We start from the raw sequence: 18,689 nt of genomic DNA, 5'->3' as shown, positions 1-18,689 counted from the left end.
GAGTGATGTTGCCATGCAGGGACTCAAGCAGCGTGAGGCGTGCAGCCCGGCCCGTGTGGCCGGCATCTGGAGTGGTCAGCACGCGACTGTGGGCCTCTGGCACTTGGGACGGTCAGGACAGGGAGGTTAGGATCTGGGGTCTTTGGACTGATGCTGTCTCCTCCCTGTGCTCTCAGCGGGCATGCTGTGCACAGCGGCGTTTCCTCTTTCACCCGGGTCTGGCTCCAGCCCCTGCCCTGCTCCCCGTCAGGTGTGGTTCCCGACGTGGCCCCCTGCATGTGGTGAACCACACGTGGCTCCTTCCTGCGCAGGAAGCTCTGCCCTCCGTGTCCCTGGGTGCTGCGCCCCCTTCCTGTCCGCACAGCCCAGTACTTGTGTTGAGTCCCTGTTTCTATCCCATGGTGCCTGCCGCCTCTGCAGCCTCTCCGGCCCTGACCCCTGACCCCTGACCCCTGCTGGGTCTCTGGACCTCCGTCAGCTAATCCCCTGGCTCACGAATCCTTCCTGGAAAACCCCACTCCTCTCAAATCCGTCTTCTGGCTGGCCCTGGGCCACGGAGCCTCTGTGTCCCCTGCTGGCCCACCCTGTGGGGTTGTATCAGGCCCGCCTGACTGGCCGTCGTCCCCCCCAGCACAGCTCAGTGCTGTGGGTCTGTGGTCAGTGAAGACGGCCGTGCAGGGAGGGACCTCACACTGGCGGCTGTGTATGACTCACGTCCTTTCTAGACTCCCTGGCCTTCTAGAATGTTCCGTCAGGTGTGTCCGCAGCGTGGGTGGTCCTTGGTGCAGATTTTCTCTACAGCGGACACACGTGGCAGTGTGCCCCTCTTTTTCTGGAGGAGACTCTGGACACCACGCCTGCCCTTGGACTCACTGTCCCAAGGAGACCCGGGTTGCTCGTTTCCTGTCTTAAGGGAAGCAATGGCTCTTTCCCCGGCCAGGCAGCAGCACCAGTGGGGAAGAAGTGCACACGGGCTGGGGTGGGCGTCACGGCTCCACGGGCTTTGTCCGCAGGCCTAATTTATATCAAGGCCATTAGTGGGGGATAGCTTTTCCCGCAAGGGCCTCCGTGATTTGGCCTCAGAAGAGAAGGAGGGAGGAAAGGTCTATCTTTCAGACCGTGGGACATGTGAGTGGCCAGCTGGCCACCCCCAATATGAAGTGTGGGGAGTGCTCCGTCCGGCCCCTCACCCGCCTCTTCTGGTGGGGCCACAGGGGCGCACGGTGGCTGGGGCTCAGTTAGGGCTCTTGGCGTGTCGTGGCCTCTGCCTGGCCAAGGGAGGGGCATCAGACTCACCCAGCCAGGGCACTGAACAGTGTTTGAACACCGAGGCTTCGGCCTCCCTTCCGTGGAAGCAGAAAGCCTCTGGTGGCTGGCAGGCCCCTCCCGACTGCGCCTTTCCGTCTAGCGTCAGCCTGGGCCCCTTGGAAGTCGTCCTCTCCTCCTGCAGTGCGCTGAGGGCATCGGGGGCAAGAGGAAACAGTCGAGGCATCACCTATTAGGAATGATCATTACCATGGAACTGTTATCCCCGTCCTGAGTGCTCTGAGTGACCCTGGAAACCACGATTGTCTTCCCGTGCCACGTGTGCAGCAGTCTCAGGACTGACAGAGGCCCCCAGACCAGGAAGAGGCCATCACCGGGGTGGGGAGCCCCACGCCGCAGCCCCAGGACCGCCTCAGCCAAGAGAGGACCCAGTGTCGGAAAACGGAGTGACCATTAGGGCCACGTATGTCGAGTGAACATGGTGTTCTCACTGAGAGCCGATCCTCACCCAGGGAGGGACCTAGGACAGCCACGCGTGCAGCGGCTTCTCTGACGGACACTGGTACTCTTGTCCCTCATGACCTTCATGTGCAGAGAACCGGACACTTAGCCCCACGGTGTGGAAGGGCAAGCTGAGATGCTAAGCCGTGAGCCAATGTGGGCCAGGAAGAAGCACTGAGCGGAGACGGAAGGATGGTGCGCGGTGCTTGGACACAGAGAGCAAGGCCAGATGCACGGAGGTTGCACCTGAGAGATGAACCACAAGTCTGGTTTGTTTCAAGGTGTCATTTTTGAAGGGTTGATAAATGACAGTTTTCCAGTGTGTGAAAGATCTCAACACAGATTCAAGAGCCCCGATGGCCCAGGAAGATGAGAGAACCCTGGGCATGACCAGAGACGCACAGGACTTCTACAGGCTGTGACGGGGAAGGGGGGAAGCAAGAGAGATGGCAGCTAGACCGTGGACGCGGCAGCCCCGGAGGCCATAGAGGGCGACCGCCACCCTGAGTTCTGCGTCCCGCCCACATGCCTGCTGGGAACACGTGCGTGCGCGTGTGGATTCAGACGGCGCTGTGAGACCCGCACGGGGGGGGCAGCAGGCCTGCAGGAGGGAGCCCAGAGCAGCCTGGGGAGACGGAGACCCACGCGGGCATGGAGCGCAGGGAAGCGAGGGGGTCGACACTCGGCCAGCGACTCTGCCGGATCCCGTGCTCCCAGGGCTCCCAGGGCTCTTCCCTGACCACAGACGTGGAGGACAGGAAAGGTGATGAGGCCTGTGGGGCTCAAAGCCTCAGCCCGGTGGGAAGGTGCATTCTTCGTGGAACACAACTGCTCAGCATATCTGTGCCACAGGGACTGAGTTAAATTATTTGAAACAGAAGTAGATGGCATTTGCAATATAATTGAAATTTAAAAATCAATTAAGTCTTTTTAGTAGCATTTTATATGCCCCAAGCTTCCCTAATGGCAGAAGGTATTTTGTAAACAGCGTGTGTTTGAGTCTTAAAGTGCATCTGACTGTAATTACCCTCTGTCCGTAATGCACGTCACCGATTCCTCTAGGATGCTTGTAAGGGTGAGATTATAATTGCAAAGCTAATGATTTTTGGAAGAGAAAAGATAAAAGTCAGAGCTGGTTTGACGATGATGCAAATGCTCCCCGTAACTTAATTGGCATAAAAGTTTATTGATTACATTTCCAATCACTTAGACATGAAACAATGACTCAATAAATTTTGTAATTAAAGCTGGTTCTTTTAACACTGATGTTTTTCTTTGCTCGTTATTGAAACTTCCAGTTTGCAAACTACGTGTTACCGAGAAATGTATCCATATTGCAAACAAATCTCATTTTGAGAGAGAAATGTGGGGTGAGGTGAACTAACGTGCACCCGGGTGCTCGCGGCCGTCGCGGGGCTCACGGCGGCGGCTCTGTCGCCGCCCACGTGCTGTCCTTCCAGAAGAGACCGCGTGAGGACCCGGCTGGCTTTTCCCGCGTGGCGTGGGGCAGGAGCTTGTGCGAGCTGTTCCGTCGGGACAGGCGGCAGGATTAGCCAGTGAAGGAAGGTCTGCGTGTGCCCTTGGAGCGCCCTTCCTGTGTCCGGAGTGGGCGGCGCGTCCCCATCAGCGCGGCCCGCCGGGTGCGGGCAGCAGGGAGGACGGGCAGGATGTGGCGGCCTTTCCCACGTCTCCCCGCAGCCGCTCTCCGGCTCCTCTTACCCCGGGACGTTGCCGCTCCCACGGCTGAGGGCTGGGCCCCCCGTCTCCCGCCTGTGAGAAGAGGAACCTCGAGAGCCAGAACTCCTTCCACGACACCCGTCCAGATGTGGCCGCGCACATCACCTCCGACCTCCGACCTCTGAGTGCGGAGGCTGGGGGTCGGTCCCCGTGTGCTCCGTGCGCCGGCAGACCTGGCCCCGTGGCTGCTGCCTCCTCCCCCCATACCTCTGAGATGACACCTGCTGCTGGTGCCCACACTGACCACTGTGTCCACACCCTGTCCCCACTGACCTCTCCCTGTCCCCACGACCGCCCCCTTGTCCGTACTAACCCCAGCTTCTGGCCGTCTCTCTTGGCTCTTCCATCTGTTCCCAGCCCCTCCCTACTAGCGGTCCTGGGTCCAGTCGCCATCCCTGTCCCTTGCTCTGGCTCTCGTCCCTCCTCGGCAAGCTCAACGTCTGTGGCATCGACCACCCCATGTCACGTGCCCCCCCTTTACATCTCCCAGACCTCTGTCCCGGACCCCAGCCCCGAGCGTCCAGCCGTCTGCTGGTGTCTGCTGGGGGTCCTACAGCCATTTCGAGCTGGACCCCTTCTCTCCAGAGACCCCATGTCAGGCGTGTGCCCCGCCTCCCTGGCCTTGTCCTGGGGCAGCCCCCACGCTCACGCTGCTGTGTGAGGACTTCCCGTGGACGGAGCCCCTGTGGTCAAGAGCTGGCCTTTGTGTGAAGCCCCTGTCACCACCCCCGTGCTTCAGGCCGTTTCTCCTCGGGACCTTTCAGGTGCCCAAGACCGTGGAGAAGGTGCCGGAGACCATCTGCTCAGGGACTGGGCGCCCGAGTGGGTGCGGGAGTCCTTGTGGCGGCTGCTCCCTGTGCCAGCTGGTGACCTTGCCTCTCAGGTCAGCTGTGCTGCCAGGTGTCCCTTGCCTGCGGGGGTCTGGCGTGACCCTCGCTCTGGCTTCTGTGCCCTCATGCTGCGCCCTCGCCGAGCAGCCCGTCCCCCGGGCTGATGCTGAAGGCCGTCTCGTTATGTGTGAGTCGCTCCTCGCTGCGGTGATAGGAGACGTTAACAGGCGCCCTAACCTGGGGGAGTGTCGTAGCCGCACAGGAGGTCGCGGGGAGCGCTTGCCCCATCAGGACGACTTGTGCTTCACCCGGCCCCTCGCGAGATGGCCTAATTGGGGACACTACAAGCAGGGACCATGACAGGGCCCAGCACCCCGCTCCCTGGTGTACACACAGCACGCCGGCCCCCACCGCGCAGGCTTTATAAAATGCTCTTTAATTCCGGAGCAGAATAGCATTAAGTTTGTAAGGAGATGAACACAATGGACAACCAATTTAATTAAGTTCTGCCGCTGGCTGTGGGACGGCAGACAAAATGGAATTACCCGTGCGTCTCTCAAGCCAGCAGCCGCATGGGGAGGGCCGTGGTGAGGGCCAGACGGGGGGACCTTGTGCCGTCAGCTCACGGTTAGCCCCGGAGCTGAAATGGGAAAGTCGGGACTTTGTACCTACGTCGGCTCTCGTCTTAGCGGGTTACAGAGCCGCCTTGAGAGAGGGCCGTGCTGGTGACCGTGACGTGACGGCCTTTCCCGCGGGCTGCGTGCGGGGTGAGGCTGCCTCATCCGATTCGATGGGCTGCTCGCGATTTCCTCACACGGGGACGGATCAATGAGGCTCTGCACTGATTTAAACGAAAGCTTCGTTTCATTTATTATTGTTTGTAATCTAATGAACGTTACAGTAGTTTTACCCTGATTTATTACTGCATCTACTAAATTGTTTTAAAGCTGGGAGCGTGGGCTTGCTCGCGAGGGGCCAGTGCCCCTTGTTGGTAGAAAGCGTGATTTTCACGGCCACGTGGTAGAAGCGATGTGTTGGCTCGTCCCCTGGAACCCGAGTCCGCAGTCCCGTGTGCTGGGTCCCGAACTGCCGACCAGTCTGTCCTCAGGCACGTCACCGCGTCCCTCTCTTTGACCGGGCGTTGTTGGGTGCCTGGTCTGTGCCAGGTGCTGAGCTGGGGACTCAGAGGTGACGAGAACACCCGCCGGGAGCTTCCCACCCCTTCTGGTAGAGAAGGCAGGTGTGCGAAGGAAACCGGCCTGCGGCCGGAGTGAGCAGCCCTGCGACAGGCTGAGGCTGTGCCGGGGCCGCCAGGGCTTTGCGTGAGTAGTCTGGGAGGACAGCCCAGAGGAGGCAGCCTTGCTGTGGAGACCTGCAGTGGTAGGGCCTCGTGTGAGCAGAAGCTGAACCGGGGAAGGCAGAGCAGCTAAAGGCCCTGGTGGTGGCAGGCCCGGGCACCCGCGTGGCCAGAGCCGCACAAGCTGGGGGTGGGGCCCGGGAACACGCAGGAGCAGGGGCGGTCCCGTGTGCTGGCGGTCCCTGAGGAGCGGAGCAGTGACGGGGTCATGTCGTCGTCTTCAGAGGTCACCGGCCGTCGGGAGCAGAGGCTGAGCGGACAGTAGCCGTGCGGGCAGCAGGGGTCATGGCCCCACTCGGGGCTGCGAGAACAGAAGGGGAGGGTGAGAGGCCGAGTGTGGATTCCACAGAAGGGGTGTGTGCAGGAGAGATGGGGCAGCAGGGAAGCGGCTGGAGGGTCCAGAGAGAGGGTCCAGAGAGACCCCCAGTTTCCAGGGGGCAGGCCAGTGAAGGTGACACTACCGTCCCAAGTCGGGAGAGATCGGGCTCTGTGTGAGACGTCCACGGGGGACCCACGTGCCCCTGACCCCGCGGCTGGCGGTCGAGGGGAGGCCCAGGGCTGCGCATGTGGGAGCCGCCGGCTGGAAATGGGAGGGGAAAGAGGCTTCTTGGGGCGTCCCAAGCAGACACCGTGTGTCGTCCCCTGGGGGAGGAGGAGTGCCCAGAGACGCAGACGCGAGTCCCGAACCTGGAACGAAACGGGGACAGAAGGGCAGGTGAGCCGCTGCTGAGAACACAAGTGTCGTGGCAGGTATCGCTTGCACTTGTGCATGGGCCGTTCCTGAAGACGTGGCAGACACTGCTTTGCCTGGGGTGCCGAGAAGAGAGACCGGGTTGGAAGCCAGAACTGCTGACTGCGGAGCTGGGAGCGGAATCCAGCGATGGGTGAAAACCCGCATCGGGGCTGCCCGCTGGGAAGGCAAGGCCGGCTTCACATGTCCAAGTCTCTGACAGCGATTCCCTGCTTCCGCCAGGCAGATACCAGAGGTGCCCGTGGCCGCCTCTCCCTCCAGCCCGGCCTCCGCTTCTCTCTTGGCCAGCGCGCCGCGCTGGCTCAGCCCTCGGAGGAGGCTTCTCTCCCGTCGCATTCCTCAGTCTCCACAGACGACTAAATGTCGCTTTTCGCTCAGACGTCGACCCTGCGCTTCAGACCCGCTAGCCGTCTGCCTACGGGGCGTCCACGTGGCACTTTCATCCGGTTTCTCGTTCCCGCCAGATCCCACTCCTCTCCAGCCTCCTCCACCAGAAAACTACCCGCTCCGGCGCCTTTCACCAAGCCTTGGCGCATGTTTGACCTCCCTGTTTTTACACACCCTCCTTCAGCTTTCTCAGAAGATCGCGATTTGGGCACGTCCGCTGCTGCCCTCCGCACACGCACCGAGTTCCTAGACAGAGCCCGGCTCCTTTGTTCACACGGGCCCGGAAGCCCCGAAGCCGCCACAAGACAGAGCAAACACGAAGGGAAGAAAAGGTGGAAATATTGTGAGGACGAAACAAACCCAAGCCAGTGGTCCTTCACGCTACCAGAGGGAATCCATAATTGTCGGGATGGGAAGGAAACTGAGCAAAGTTGCTGAATAAAAGGTTAATGTACAAAAGCTAGTAGCGTTCCGATTCACGAGCAGCAAATGGTTCTAAACCGGGAGTGGTTTTAAAAATTACGCTTTCTGGAGCGCCTGGCGGGCTCAGTGGGCTAAGCCTCTGCCTTCGGCTCGGGTCATGGTCCCAGGGTGCGAGGGATGCGGGATCGAGCCCCGCATCGGGCTCTCTGCTCAGCGGGGAGCCTGCTTCCCCCTCTCTCTCCGCCTGCCTCTCTGCCTGCTTGCGATCTCTGTCTGTCAAATAAATAAATAAAATCTTTTTAAAAAATTATACTTTCTAATAGTAACAGAAACTAAAAGATAACAAAGAGTAAATCTCACAAAAGGTCTTTAAGACTTTTATGGAGAAAATGATGAAACTTTGTTAGAAGACATTTTAAAAGACCTCGAATGTATGGTTAAGGATGTATCACACTCATGGGAAGGAAACGGAGTACCCCCAAAATGTCGCCGTCACCTGCAGTCTCTGTGTCGGTCGTCCGAGCCCAGCAGGGTGTCGAGGGGGTAGACCAGCAGCCGTTCTGAAGTTTGGTGCAGATACAAACAGCCCCAAATATCTGAAGTACATGGAGGAAAAATAAGTGAGGCATTTCATTAGTAAATATCAGGACATGTTATAAGCCAAAATAGGAAACATTGTTACTAGAAATCGATCAGTTGGGCAGAATCAAGAAATCTGGAGCAGATCCCCACACTGGTGGACAGACGGGTGGAACATGAGAGTGACAGGGTCAGTCACGGGGGGGACCAGACGGGGGGTTTCCGCAGATGGTGAGATAACCCTGGAATTCCCTTTGTGCCACACCCACTAGCAAGTCTCTGGTCCCTAAAGTCTTAAGTGCGTAGAACACACTCTTACCGATTGCCCTTGAGAATGGGATATCACTGTGGAGTCAAATTAGGGAACTATTTCCAAATAAGACATAAAGGCATAAACCATAAGGGAAAATATTGATTAATGATTAATTGGACTATTTTTGGGGGGAGAGAGTGTACGGGGGGGGAGGGGCACAGCGAGAGGGAAAGAGAACCTCAAGCAGGCCCCAGGCTCAGCACAGGGCCCAAGGTAGGGCTTGATCTCCGGACCCTGAGATCATGACACGAGCTGAAATTAGGAGTCAGACACTGAACTGACGGAGCCACCCAGGGGCCGTGATTAATTTAAAAATAAAAACTTTTCATTTAATCAAAGATGCTCTAAGAAGACAAGCTCGAGAGGGAGACATTCTTGTAATGCAAGTCATAGATAAAGAAATAATGTCAGATCATATTTAAAAATTTAAGACCTTGTAAAATGAGAAAAAGACACATAGAAAAAGGATTCGAGTGAGGAGTTCGCGAGGGAAAACTGAGTCGCCAGTGGCCTTCGGCACAGGCGCTCAGCGGGGTGCGATGGAGACAAAGCCCCAGGGACGCGCCATGTGCTCGTTTCCGCCCACCCGAGCCGCAAAGACCGCGGTCGCCTGAGCCCGGGCGTGGTGCGGGGTTGGGGTGCAGCCCCAGGCGTCCACGAAGCGCCAGGGACGGGAGGGTCGTCGGGCGGGGGTGGCACCTGCACTGACACCGGGACACAGAGGAGAGACCTGCAGGGAGAGACCCACGGGGAGAGACCCATGGGGAGAGGCCGGTGGCGTCAGCCCTGCAGGGCACAGCAGACCTGTCTGGAGTCCCCATGTCACTGCAGCTCCGCCCCTGCCCCACCCCACCCCCCAGGTGATCCCTGCTCTGAATTTTGTATTTATGGTTTTATTCCTGTTTTGGTATAATCTTAATAACGTTACCTTTTTTTGTTTTCAGCTGCTTTGGTTAGCTTTTTGTGAAGTTTTAGGATCCTTCTTTCTCAGCCTCGCGAGGCCCGTCTGGTGTGCGCGTGACGTGTTTCCCTGCGGCACAGGGCGCCGTCCCGGGAGTATTTCAGGTGTCGCCGACCCACCTCCACGTGTGAAGTGTCCGGTTCTCAGGGCCTGGAAGGGCCGCCACACACAAGTGTCGCTTCCTGAGGGCTCCAGCGCCCCTGAGTGAGCGCCGCGTGTCCCACGCGTGTGAGCTGTGGGGCGTTGTAGCACACGCCGTCTCGTCGCATGTGTCCCTGTGCACAGGGGTCGCTGCAGATCTGGACAAGGGGTCGGCGTCCGGAGCAGCACTCGGGGCCGCCTGCCTGTCCGGTGCCTGTCTTGGGCTGCGCACGCAAAGCCGCTCTCTGGTCTCAGACGGGAGCTCGGACGGCGTGTGTGCAGCCGCCGTCCTCCAGGAGCTTCTCCTGCTCGGTGCGCGCCCCACCGCATCGGGGAGGCCCCAGCGTCCCACGGCGTCCTCCACGCGGCCAGCCCGCCCGGGGACAGAGTGGGCCGAGGTCCAGGGGCTTCATCACACTCTCCAGCCATCATTCATTCAAGTCTGATAGTTCTAACTTAGAACAACTAAGTTTCTCTGATTGGTTATAAACTTACCGACAATATCGCATGAAATTCTTTCTCCTATTCTTAGATCTGTTTATTTTTTCTGCTTTTTAAAAAATGTTATATTTATTGATTGATTGGTTGATTTGAGAGAAAGCGAGCACACAAGTGGGGGAGGGGCAGAGGGAGAAGCAGGCTCCCCGCTGAGCAGGGAGCCGGATGCGGGACTCGATCCCAGGACCCCGGGATCATGACCCGAGCTGAAGGCAGACGCTGAACGACTGAGCCACTCAGGTGCCCACTTTTTTTTTTATTTTTAAAAACTAACAAGTTGCAGACACTTTATCTGTAGAGACAGCACAGTGTGCCGTCCTGGAGGAGCAGAGACTCCCAGAGGCCCCGGGGGCACCTGTGTAGTGCAGCTGCCCTCTGAGGCGGGTCGGACTTCCCAAGCTGCGCTGGGCTGGGACCCCACCCACCCCCAGACCCTGCAGCCGGCTTTCTGGGCCCACCCCACCCCCACAGCCAGCCCCGTCCCTTGGGAGAGGCAGGACACCCACCCCCCCAGGAGAGGCGGGCATGGGTCTGGCCCTGGGGCTTTCCAGAGGCTGTCGGGAGGTGGCCGCCGACACGGATATGGACGTGGGGCACTGTTACCCTCGGTGTCACGCTCAGATGCATTCCGTGGTGTCTGCAGAAGAACGTGTCCCTGAGAGCCCCTCACTGTTGTTGCTCTGGTTTGAGCGTTAGTTTTCTGGAAGAGCAAGTCGGACGCAGGCTCAGGTTGACGATCTGTACTTTGGCTGCTAATCTCATTGCAGGGATGATAAGTTACTGGCCCTCTGATCTATCTGCAAATGAAAAGTGATGGGGGCCTTTCTAACGAGCTGCCTCGTGTTCCTTCCCGGTTGGCTCCTGCCCCGGCCCCGGCCACCCCAGCCCTGCGCAGGCCACTCCCCGGGAGTGTGTGGAGAGCTCCCCCTTCTCCGCCCAGGTGGATGGCGGCGGCGAGCGTCAGGCCATAGCCAGTCTCAGAGACACGTCGTCTGCCACGTTCCACGGAGCACAGGAGCTGCGGTGTCCTTTCCTGGTCCGCCCCGACCCATGCTGAGAGCCCCAGGGCCCTGGCTCTGTGCGGGGAGACGCCGGCTCCCCCCCCCCGCCCCGCGCATACCGCACATCAGGCCACGCCTAAAGGCTGGCCCCACGCGGGCAGGACCGGGCCCCCACCTTGCATTTGCTCTTCTGGCAAAAGTACGGCATCGACCGGGTTGCTTGTCACTAATGGAGAATTAATTGCCGCTCTTGACAGTCAGGTTTATAAATATGTAGAAAGTATTTTAATTGTTTTTAGTAAAACGGGCAAGCAGTCCGTATTCTCAGACAAGAAGAGCACAGACGGACCTGCGAGCACCAGGCTCCCGTCCGCGGGCCTGGGCGCTTCTGTGCAGACGTCGCCGTGTCCTGTGACTGAAGCGTGGCCCAAACGTACCGACTGAGCAGGTTAAACAGGGAGAAAGTTAGCTTCAGCTTTGACTTAAGTATCCATTAGAGCCGATTATGGATGTCCTGCTCTGTGGGTTACAGTCTCTTTTCCGTGTCCTTTTGTAAACTTCATGATGTCGTGTCAGCGCGATCATGCCTGGCGAGGGGACTTGAAGGTTTGCCACGTTCACCTCCTGGCGCCTTCTCGGGGCCGCACAGCCTGTCAGGGGCTCAAGTCTGCAGAGCGGCCCCCGCCGCAGCCTCTCTCCCCAGGAACCTTGTTGGGTGGCCGGGTTCAGTGGAGGAGCAAAACGTAGGTACAGGGACACGTAGGTGTCTGTGCACGTGTACAGGGTTACACATGTGTGTGTGTAAATGTATGTGCACGCACGTGAAACATGGACATTCACGTGTACATCTACACGGGTGTGAGCAGCCATGTGCATACGCGGATGTACACACATGGACACGTGTGTGTTACATGCACATGGGTACGTAGGCACAGGCCTGCATTTGTACACACGTATGCTCGCGCACACACGTTATACGGCCTCACAGAGGAATACATGTGTCCATATATGCGTGCACAGGCACATACAAGACACCCAGTTTGAATTTCAGAGAAACAGGTCCCTTTAGGGTCAGGTGTCCCACGCAGCCTCCTCTGGTGGTCACCCCAGCCCAGCCTGGCCTCTACAGTTTGGGGTCCAGAGCAAGACTGGACCGCGGGGCCAGCCGGTGGCGCTGCGGGGAGTGGGTGGCAGTTGCGCGTGCGGAAGGAGGACGAGCGGGCAGAGAAGGCCGGTGCAGGGGTGGCTGCCAGGAGCCCCAGGCGGGTGCAGCACACAGTGAGCACGGCGCTGGGGTCGGAGCCCTTCCCGCGGGCCCCGGGCGCCTCCAGCCGAGGGAGACCGCGCTCGATTGGCGCCCGTGTTGGGGGAGGGGCTTTGTGTGTGCCGCTGAGTGTGACTGACGTCTCATCCCGGTGGCGGGGGTGAGCCCTGAGGAGGCAGTTCCGTCCTAGTTCACAAGGGCTTGAGTCAGTGCTTGAGCTTAAAGCTGTTCTGCTCTCACCCACTTTCTCTGTTTGCTCTGCAGGCATTAGGAAGCTTTTATTTTCTTCATGAATCCTTAAAAAACATCTACCAGTTTGACTTTAAAGGTAAGACTCTTCCGGGATTCCCTGGCTGGGCTCCCCCGCCCCACCCAGCATCCCCGTGGGGGGCACAGCCGCTGACCAGGGGCCTCCTGTGCAAACCTGGTGCTCTGGGCCCCTGGAATCCACGGTATTTCTGCCTCAGACCCCTGCCCTGGACCCCTGCCCCCGACTCCTGCCCCAGACCCCCTACCCTAACCTGGATCACACTCCAGGCCCCGCACTGGATCCTCTAACTATAACCCCAGACCCGGACCCCCAGCCCCCAGCCCGCGCTCCTCCTGCTCCCAGGACAGGGCCGGCCAGTGCCGCTGGATCTCCTGCAGAGCCAGGTAGGGGAGGAGGGAACGACCTTGTGTCCGAATCAAATGGGAGAAAATGAAGGCCTGCTTGGGTGGTGTCTCTTACACGAGCCGGCAGTCGTGGTGGAGGGAGAACCGCCCTGCGCTCCTGGGCCGGCCCGTGTGCTGTGTGGGGCTCCTGGGCTCCTGAAACCGGCCTTGGTCCTCGTGTCCCCGCACACGGGAGCCCCGCAGCCCGGAGCCCAGCAGCCCCAGTGTCCTCCTGCTCGGCTGGGGCGTTGGGGCGACACCCTCTCTTCACGCCACACGCGAGTCCTCGGCCTCCAGCTCGGCCCCTGAGGCAGATCCCATTAGTCCGAGGTGTCACTGAAGTTGTAATCACCGTGGAGAGCGACTAATTATGTCAGTCGCTCAGATTCATTATCTCCACTCACTTAGGAGACCGATCGCCTCTTCTGAAAGGGAGACGCAGAGTCTTTCCTAAATTGCTTGGGCAGTGATTTCATCGATGTTGGGAACAGGATCCCGGCCAGCAGGATGATTTTTCATTGGCCCTATCGCCTGAGGGTTCTTTGCGCAGTTTGGAACCCAAGCACGTGGCTTTCCCACCGAGGAACTTGCTGGGGTAGCCTTGCAAACCTGGCGGGAGACGGGCCAGAGGCCATTGTCCCCGCGATGTTACTAGACACTGGGCGCCCGGGCTGTGTTCTCCAGCAGCGGGGCTGTGGGCAAGAATGGACAGAGGGGAGGTCTCCAGTCCCCGCGTGCCCCAGGTGGCGCTAGAAGCAGAACGGGGTTCCACTCCTCCGAGCTCTGGCACGTAGCCGGGCCCCTGAACTTCTCCCTTCCTGGGAGTCACCATTCCCCTGCACGTCGTGTCACTAGATCAGATCAGTCATGACACCCCGGCTGGCCCGCGGTTTCTCGGAAACTGAGAAGATGTACGTTTGACTCCCCAAGCCTCCCGCGCGGCCCCCACGATGACGAGGGTGATGTCGCTGATGTTGGCGATGAGGGCAGACGCGGTGGTGGGGACTGTGCCCTGAGCACGTCGGTGGCCCGCGTATGTGTTGCTTCGGTGGTGCTCCGACGGCCGGACGTGGCGTAGCCGCCCACAGCACAGGTGCGGGGCCCAGGGACACCGGGTCTCGGGAGCGGGAACGCCCGCCCCTTGCGCCCTGGCCGCGGTTCGCCAAGGCTCACTCTCATGCTTTGACTTAAGTTACAGCAAAAACGGTCTTACATCTGTGAAAAGCTTGAATAAACTTTTTAAGAAGAAACAGCTTGAATTTAGTACTTAGTTAGAAAGTTGAGGACTACCCAAAGGTGTGGATGAAAGGGACGTGGGTTTCTGGTCTGACGCCTGGAGAGCGTGGACGGTGCTGAGGGAATGGTGGGGCCGAGTCTCTCCGATCCCTTAGAGAAGTGAAGCCCCAGGGCTTGTGCTGTCCCCACACTGGAGGGACAGGCAGGCGGACCCTGAGCCCCCGGGAGCTGGCACTGGTGGGAGATGCTGGGGGGTGGCGTGGAGGGCCAGAGGCTGGAGAGAGAAACTCCCCCCCCCCGGCCGCCCCCCTACTTTGGTGAGCATCGGCTATAGGAGCCTCACCATGTCGTCATGGGGAAGATTAGAGAAAAACCCCCTCGTGCTTCTGGCGGGGAAGAGGGAAGGAGCCGTGTGGAAGTGTGCCCAGGGTCCTTTGTTCTTCGCGAAAGGCCTGCCCTTGAGGACAACCATGTCACCAGAGCTGCCCAGCAGGCCTGGGGGAGGTAGTGGGTGACTTCAGCCTCCCCTGGCCTTCTGTGCTACTCGAGGGGCTGTAGGGCTGCGAGCGCGCCAGAAGGCTGCAGGCTGGGCTCATGCTGGCGGAAGGACCATGGCAAGGTCACCGGACGATAGGACAGTGTCCTGCCCCAGCCGCAGCGCCTGTCACCACCCCAGGAGTCACGGCAGAGCCTGCCAAGCTCACCGTCTGTTTCCGAAGGAGTCTCACGGGAGCGCAAAGACAGCAGAGGAGACAAGAACAGAACGTGGGAGGAAACGTTAGCCCCCGAGTCCCTCCCGGAAATACAGCCCAGCTCCTCACCAGAGCCTCGTAGGAAAGTCCCGTCGACCTCCATTCTTTTTTCCAATTACTCGTGTTTCGCTTTCAACCAGAAGTTATAAGCCAAGTTGAAAAGGAGAAGATACAGTGTGAAGAGAGCAGGTGCATGTTGGAGCCCGAGTGGGATGTGGCCTCGATGTGGAGCTGCCAGATGGGGCATTTCAGAGAACCGTGACTGATGTGCTGAGGGTGTAGATGGAAAAGCAGAAGCTCGTGAATCAAAAGGAAAAGCTCAAAACACAGAACGTGAACAGAAATGCACCTGACCTCCGATGGGCTCACCAGCCTGGACGTGGTTGAAGACAGAGCCACTGGGCCAGAAGCGCGTCTTTGAAAACTTTCCAAACTGAAAAGTAAAGAGAAAAAAACAAGACACAAAAGCAGAGCAAGATTCCCAGCCCCGTGGGACACACAGAAGGTGAGGCGCGTGCACAAAGGGACGGCAGCCGGGAAACCGAGAGGAAAGGAACAAGACAAATTTGAAGTCATGGCCCGGAATTTTGCAGAATTAATCATGGACACTGAGCCATAGACCCAGAAAGCTCATCGGTGACTGAGCAGACGGATGCCCACACCCTGCACCTAAGCGTGTCTACACTAGCTGCGGAAAGTCCAAGACGGAGAGAGACCTTGAGAGAACAGGGCTGGGCGTGGGGAGGTGACCTAGAAAGGAGCAAGGATAAGAAGACATCGAACTTTTCTTCAGAAACCATGGAGTTGAAGAGAGGGGTGTGAGGTATTTCTGCTGGTAGAAGAGGATACCTAGAATTCTGTACACAGCAAAGTTACCCTTCAGAAGTGAGCGAGAAAAGAACACTTTCTCAAACAAAAGTTGCAGGAACTTGTTTCCGGCAGACCCGTCATGCAGAAAAGGTTGAAAGTTATTTGACAAAAGGAAAACGATCAGGTCAGATGCGTACATCTACGTTAAGAAGGAAAGAGTGAGGGCGCCTGGGTGGCTCAGCGGGTTAAAGCCTCTGCCTTCTGCTCAGGTCGTGATCCCAGGGTCCTGGGATCGAGCCCCGCATCGGGCTCTCTGCTCAGCGGGGAGCCTGCTTCCTCCTCTCTCTGCCTGCCTCTCTCCTGCTTGTGATCTCTGCCTGTCAAATAAATAAATAAATAAAATCTTAAAAAAAAAAAAAAGAAAGAAAGAGAAAGAGTGTAAAGGAAGGAATAAGTGAAGGTAGAGCATTTTGTTTCTTATCATCCTTCATCTGACGTAACTTCTGTTCAGAGCGTCACCAGCAGCACCATGGGGGTGACCGTAGCTTGTGGGTTAGTGAGACGAGTAACCGTGATGTTGGGCAGGCGGGAGAGAGGAGCCGGGGACCCTCACTCCGTGCAGGGGTGCGGAGCGGCGTGAGCGTGGACTGGGACGGGTGGTAAGCGTATATTGTAGACTCCGGCAACCACTAAAAATCATTAAAACAGAATACAGCTGGCATGTTAATAATAGAGGAGAGAGAATGGCATCCCATGAAATGCTCAATTAGACCAGAGCGTCTACGGAGAAAGGGGGGTGACAAAGGCAGCAGGTGGAGACGGTGCCGACGAGGAGCTTCTCAGCGTAGCCCCCGCGGGGCTCCCTGCAGGCGCCAGCACGGCAAGTGCACCAGCTACGAGACGGAAGCGGTCCGAGCGGTTAAAACGGTAAGACCCCGCTGCGCGTTGTCTGCCGGCAGCCCGCGTAGGATCCACAGACCCACGAAGACGAAAGGTCAAGGGATGGAGGGAGAGGGACCGCACGGACACGAGTCAGAACGCCAGAGGAGCGGCGGCCCTTCCAGACACAGCAGACTCCAGCGTGAGGAGTGACTGAGGATCGAGAAGGCGGTTTAGTTCACAACCATAAAGGGGTCGGTTCTCTAAGAAGACAGAACAGGTCTTACCGTGTACGCACCTGACAGCAGAGCATCACAACACACGGGGCAAAACTGACAGCTTCCGGGAGAAACGGATGAATCCAGTGCCGCAGGTGGAGACCTCAGGGCCCCTCTGCCAAAGACGGGCAGATCCAGCAGGCAGGATGGCTGAGGATGTAGTTCAACTCGACTGCCCCGTCGGTCGGCGGGGTCCGGCCGACGTTTCTAGAATATTCTCCCCAGCGAGAGCCGCACACACATTCTCCTCAAGTTCCCCGGAATGGCTCCTGCGGTCGACCGCATTCTGGGCCACGAAACACTCCTCAACAAATTTAGAAGAACCAACGTCATGCAAAGGACACTCCCGGACCCCTTGGACTTTCACACGAAATCAGCAACAGAGAGACGGCGAGAAAACCCCAAAATACTTGTGTCTGAAGTTCAGAAATAACAGAAGTAAAACCAGTGAATCATTGAAGTAATAATTGGTAAAAGTATGTTGTGCACACATCAACAAGACAGTTTGCACACTCGAGCATTCAAACCAAAACACGGAGTGGGGCTCTGGGGTGTATTTTGGTGTAAGATGGCTCATGCCGCGTGGAGGCAGTGACTTGATTCATAGCAGTGATTGGTTATGGTATTAGAATTCTCTTAAATGATGGGAATAGGTTCGGGGTTACCTCGTATCAACAATGCAAATCAGTGTAAGTGTTCATCATTTTTAGATAAGCAAGGAATGACCCACTTTAAGTTAGTCTTACAAAATAAGCTAATTTCAGCTTTGTTTCTATGACCAAACTGGCTTTGTTCAGGGAACTTTAAAGGCTGGTCTCTCTTTGTTTTTTACTTTAACACTTGGGTGTGAAACAACACACTTCAAGAATAGCACATGAGTCAGAATACATCTCAAGAAATTTTGAAAATATTTTGAACTAAATGAAAATGAAATAGAGCTTATCAGCATTTGTGGGATGTAGTGAAAGTGTGTTCGTGGCATCAAGTGTGTGTGTTAGAAAAGAGGTAAGATTTAAAATCGCTAATCGAAGCTTCTGCCTTAGGAAGCCAGAAGAAGAGCAAAATAAATCCAAATCATAAGAAAAGAAATAATAAAAATTAGAGCATAAATCAATGAAATTGAAAACAGGAACTCAGTAGAGAAAATTAGCAAAACCCAAAGCTGATTCTTTGAAAAGATCAATAAAATTGATACTCTTCTAGTCAGGCTAACCAAGAAAAGAAAGAAAACACAATTACTGACAGTAGAGATGAGAGAGGGGCCATCACTACCGGCTGTGGACGTTGAAGGGCAATGAAGGTATATGGGGAGCAGGTCCACGCCTGTAGCTTCATGATGTGGGTGAGGCAGTTTCTTGGAAAATGCAGTCGTCCAGATTCACACCTGGGGGACTCCGTGATCTGAATAGGCCTTTATCTGTTAAGGAAATTGAATCAATAATTAATAAACTCCTAAAGGAGAAAGCACGAGGTCTGATGGGTTTACTGTGAATTCTACCAGACACTAAAGGAAGAAATTATACCAGTTCTCTGCAACATTGTCCAGAAAACAGAAGCGGAGGGAACATTCCCACTCACTCTGAGCCAACATTCCCTGATACCAAAACCAAACAGAGACTCCGGAAAAACAGAACCGTAGGCCAGTATCTCTCCTGAGCATGAAGTGTAGAGACCCTCAACGTAGTGTCAGCAGCTTGAGTCCAGCAGCGTGTCAGGAGAGTCGTGACAACCGAGTTCACGCAGGTCTGCGAGTCCGGCTCCGCGTCTCAAAGTCCGTTAACGAAACATCACGTCAACAAGCCGAGGAAGGAAGCCGCGCGGCCACGTCAGAGGCGCAGAACAGTGCTTGGCTGCGTGAGTCTGCCGTCTCCCACAGTGGGTCTCTGCGAACTGGGGAGAGACCTTGGTCAGGAGCAGCTGGGGAAACCCACATCTCACATCACACGTCACGGTGAGAGCCCGGATGCTTCTGGTGTGCAGTACGGGTGTGCACTCTCCCCGTTTCCCTTCCGTACTGCTCCAGAGATCTTGGCTGTGCATGAAGACAAGAGGAGGAAATGGAGGGTGTACT

The 18,689-nt window shown here is 57.2% G+C and overlaps 1 protein-coding gene across 2 annotated transcripts in view; it reads left to right on the top strand.

The window, feature by feature from the left end:
* INPP5A (inositol polyphosphate-5-phosphatase A) overlaps positions 1-18,689 on the top strand; it is a 166,431-nt gene that overhangs the window by 91,164 nt on the left and 56,578 nt on the right. For both annotated transcript variants that reach the window (XM_032882052.1, XM_032882053.1), the window contains exon 5: positions 12,274-12,337. In XM_032882052.1, coding sequence (XP_032737943.1) covers positions 12,274-12,337 — 64 coding nt within the window. The remainder of the gene's footprint in view (positions 1-12,273; positions 12,338-18,689) is intronic.

This window comes from Lontra canadensis, unplaced genomic scaffold (assembly GCF_010015895.1).
Source record: "Lontra canadensis isolate GAN:19392208 unplaced genomic scaffold, GSC_riverotter_1.0 scaffold79, whole genome shotgun sequence".
NCBI classification, from domain to species: Eukaryota; Metazoa; Chordata; class Mammalia; order Carnivora; family Mustelidae; genus Lontra; species Lontra canadensis.
This window is presented reverse-complemented; position numbering and strand designations above follow the sequence as displayed.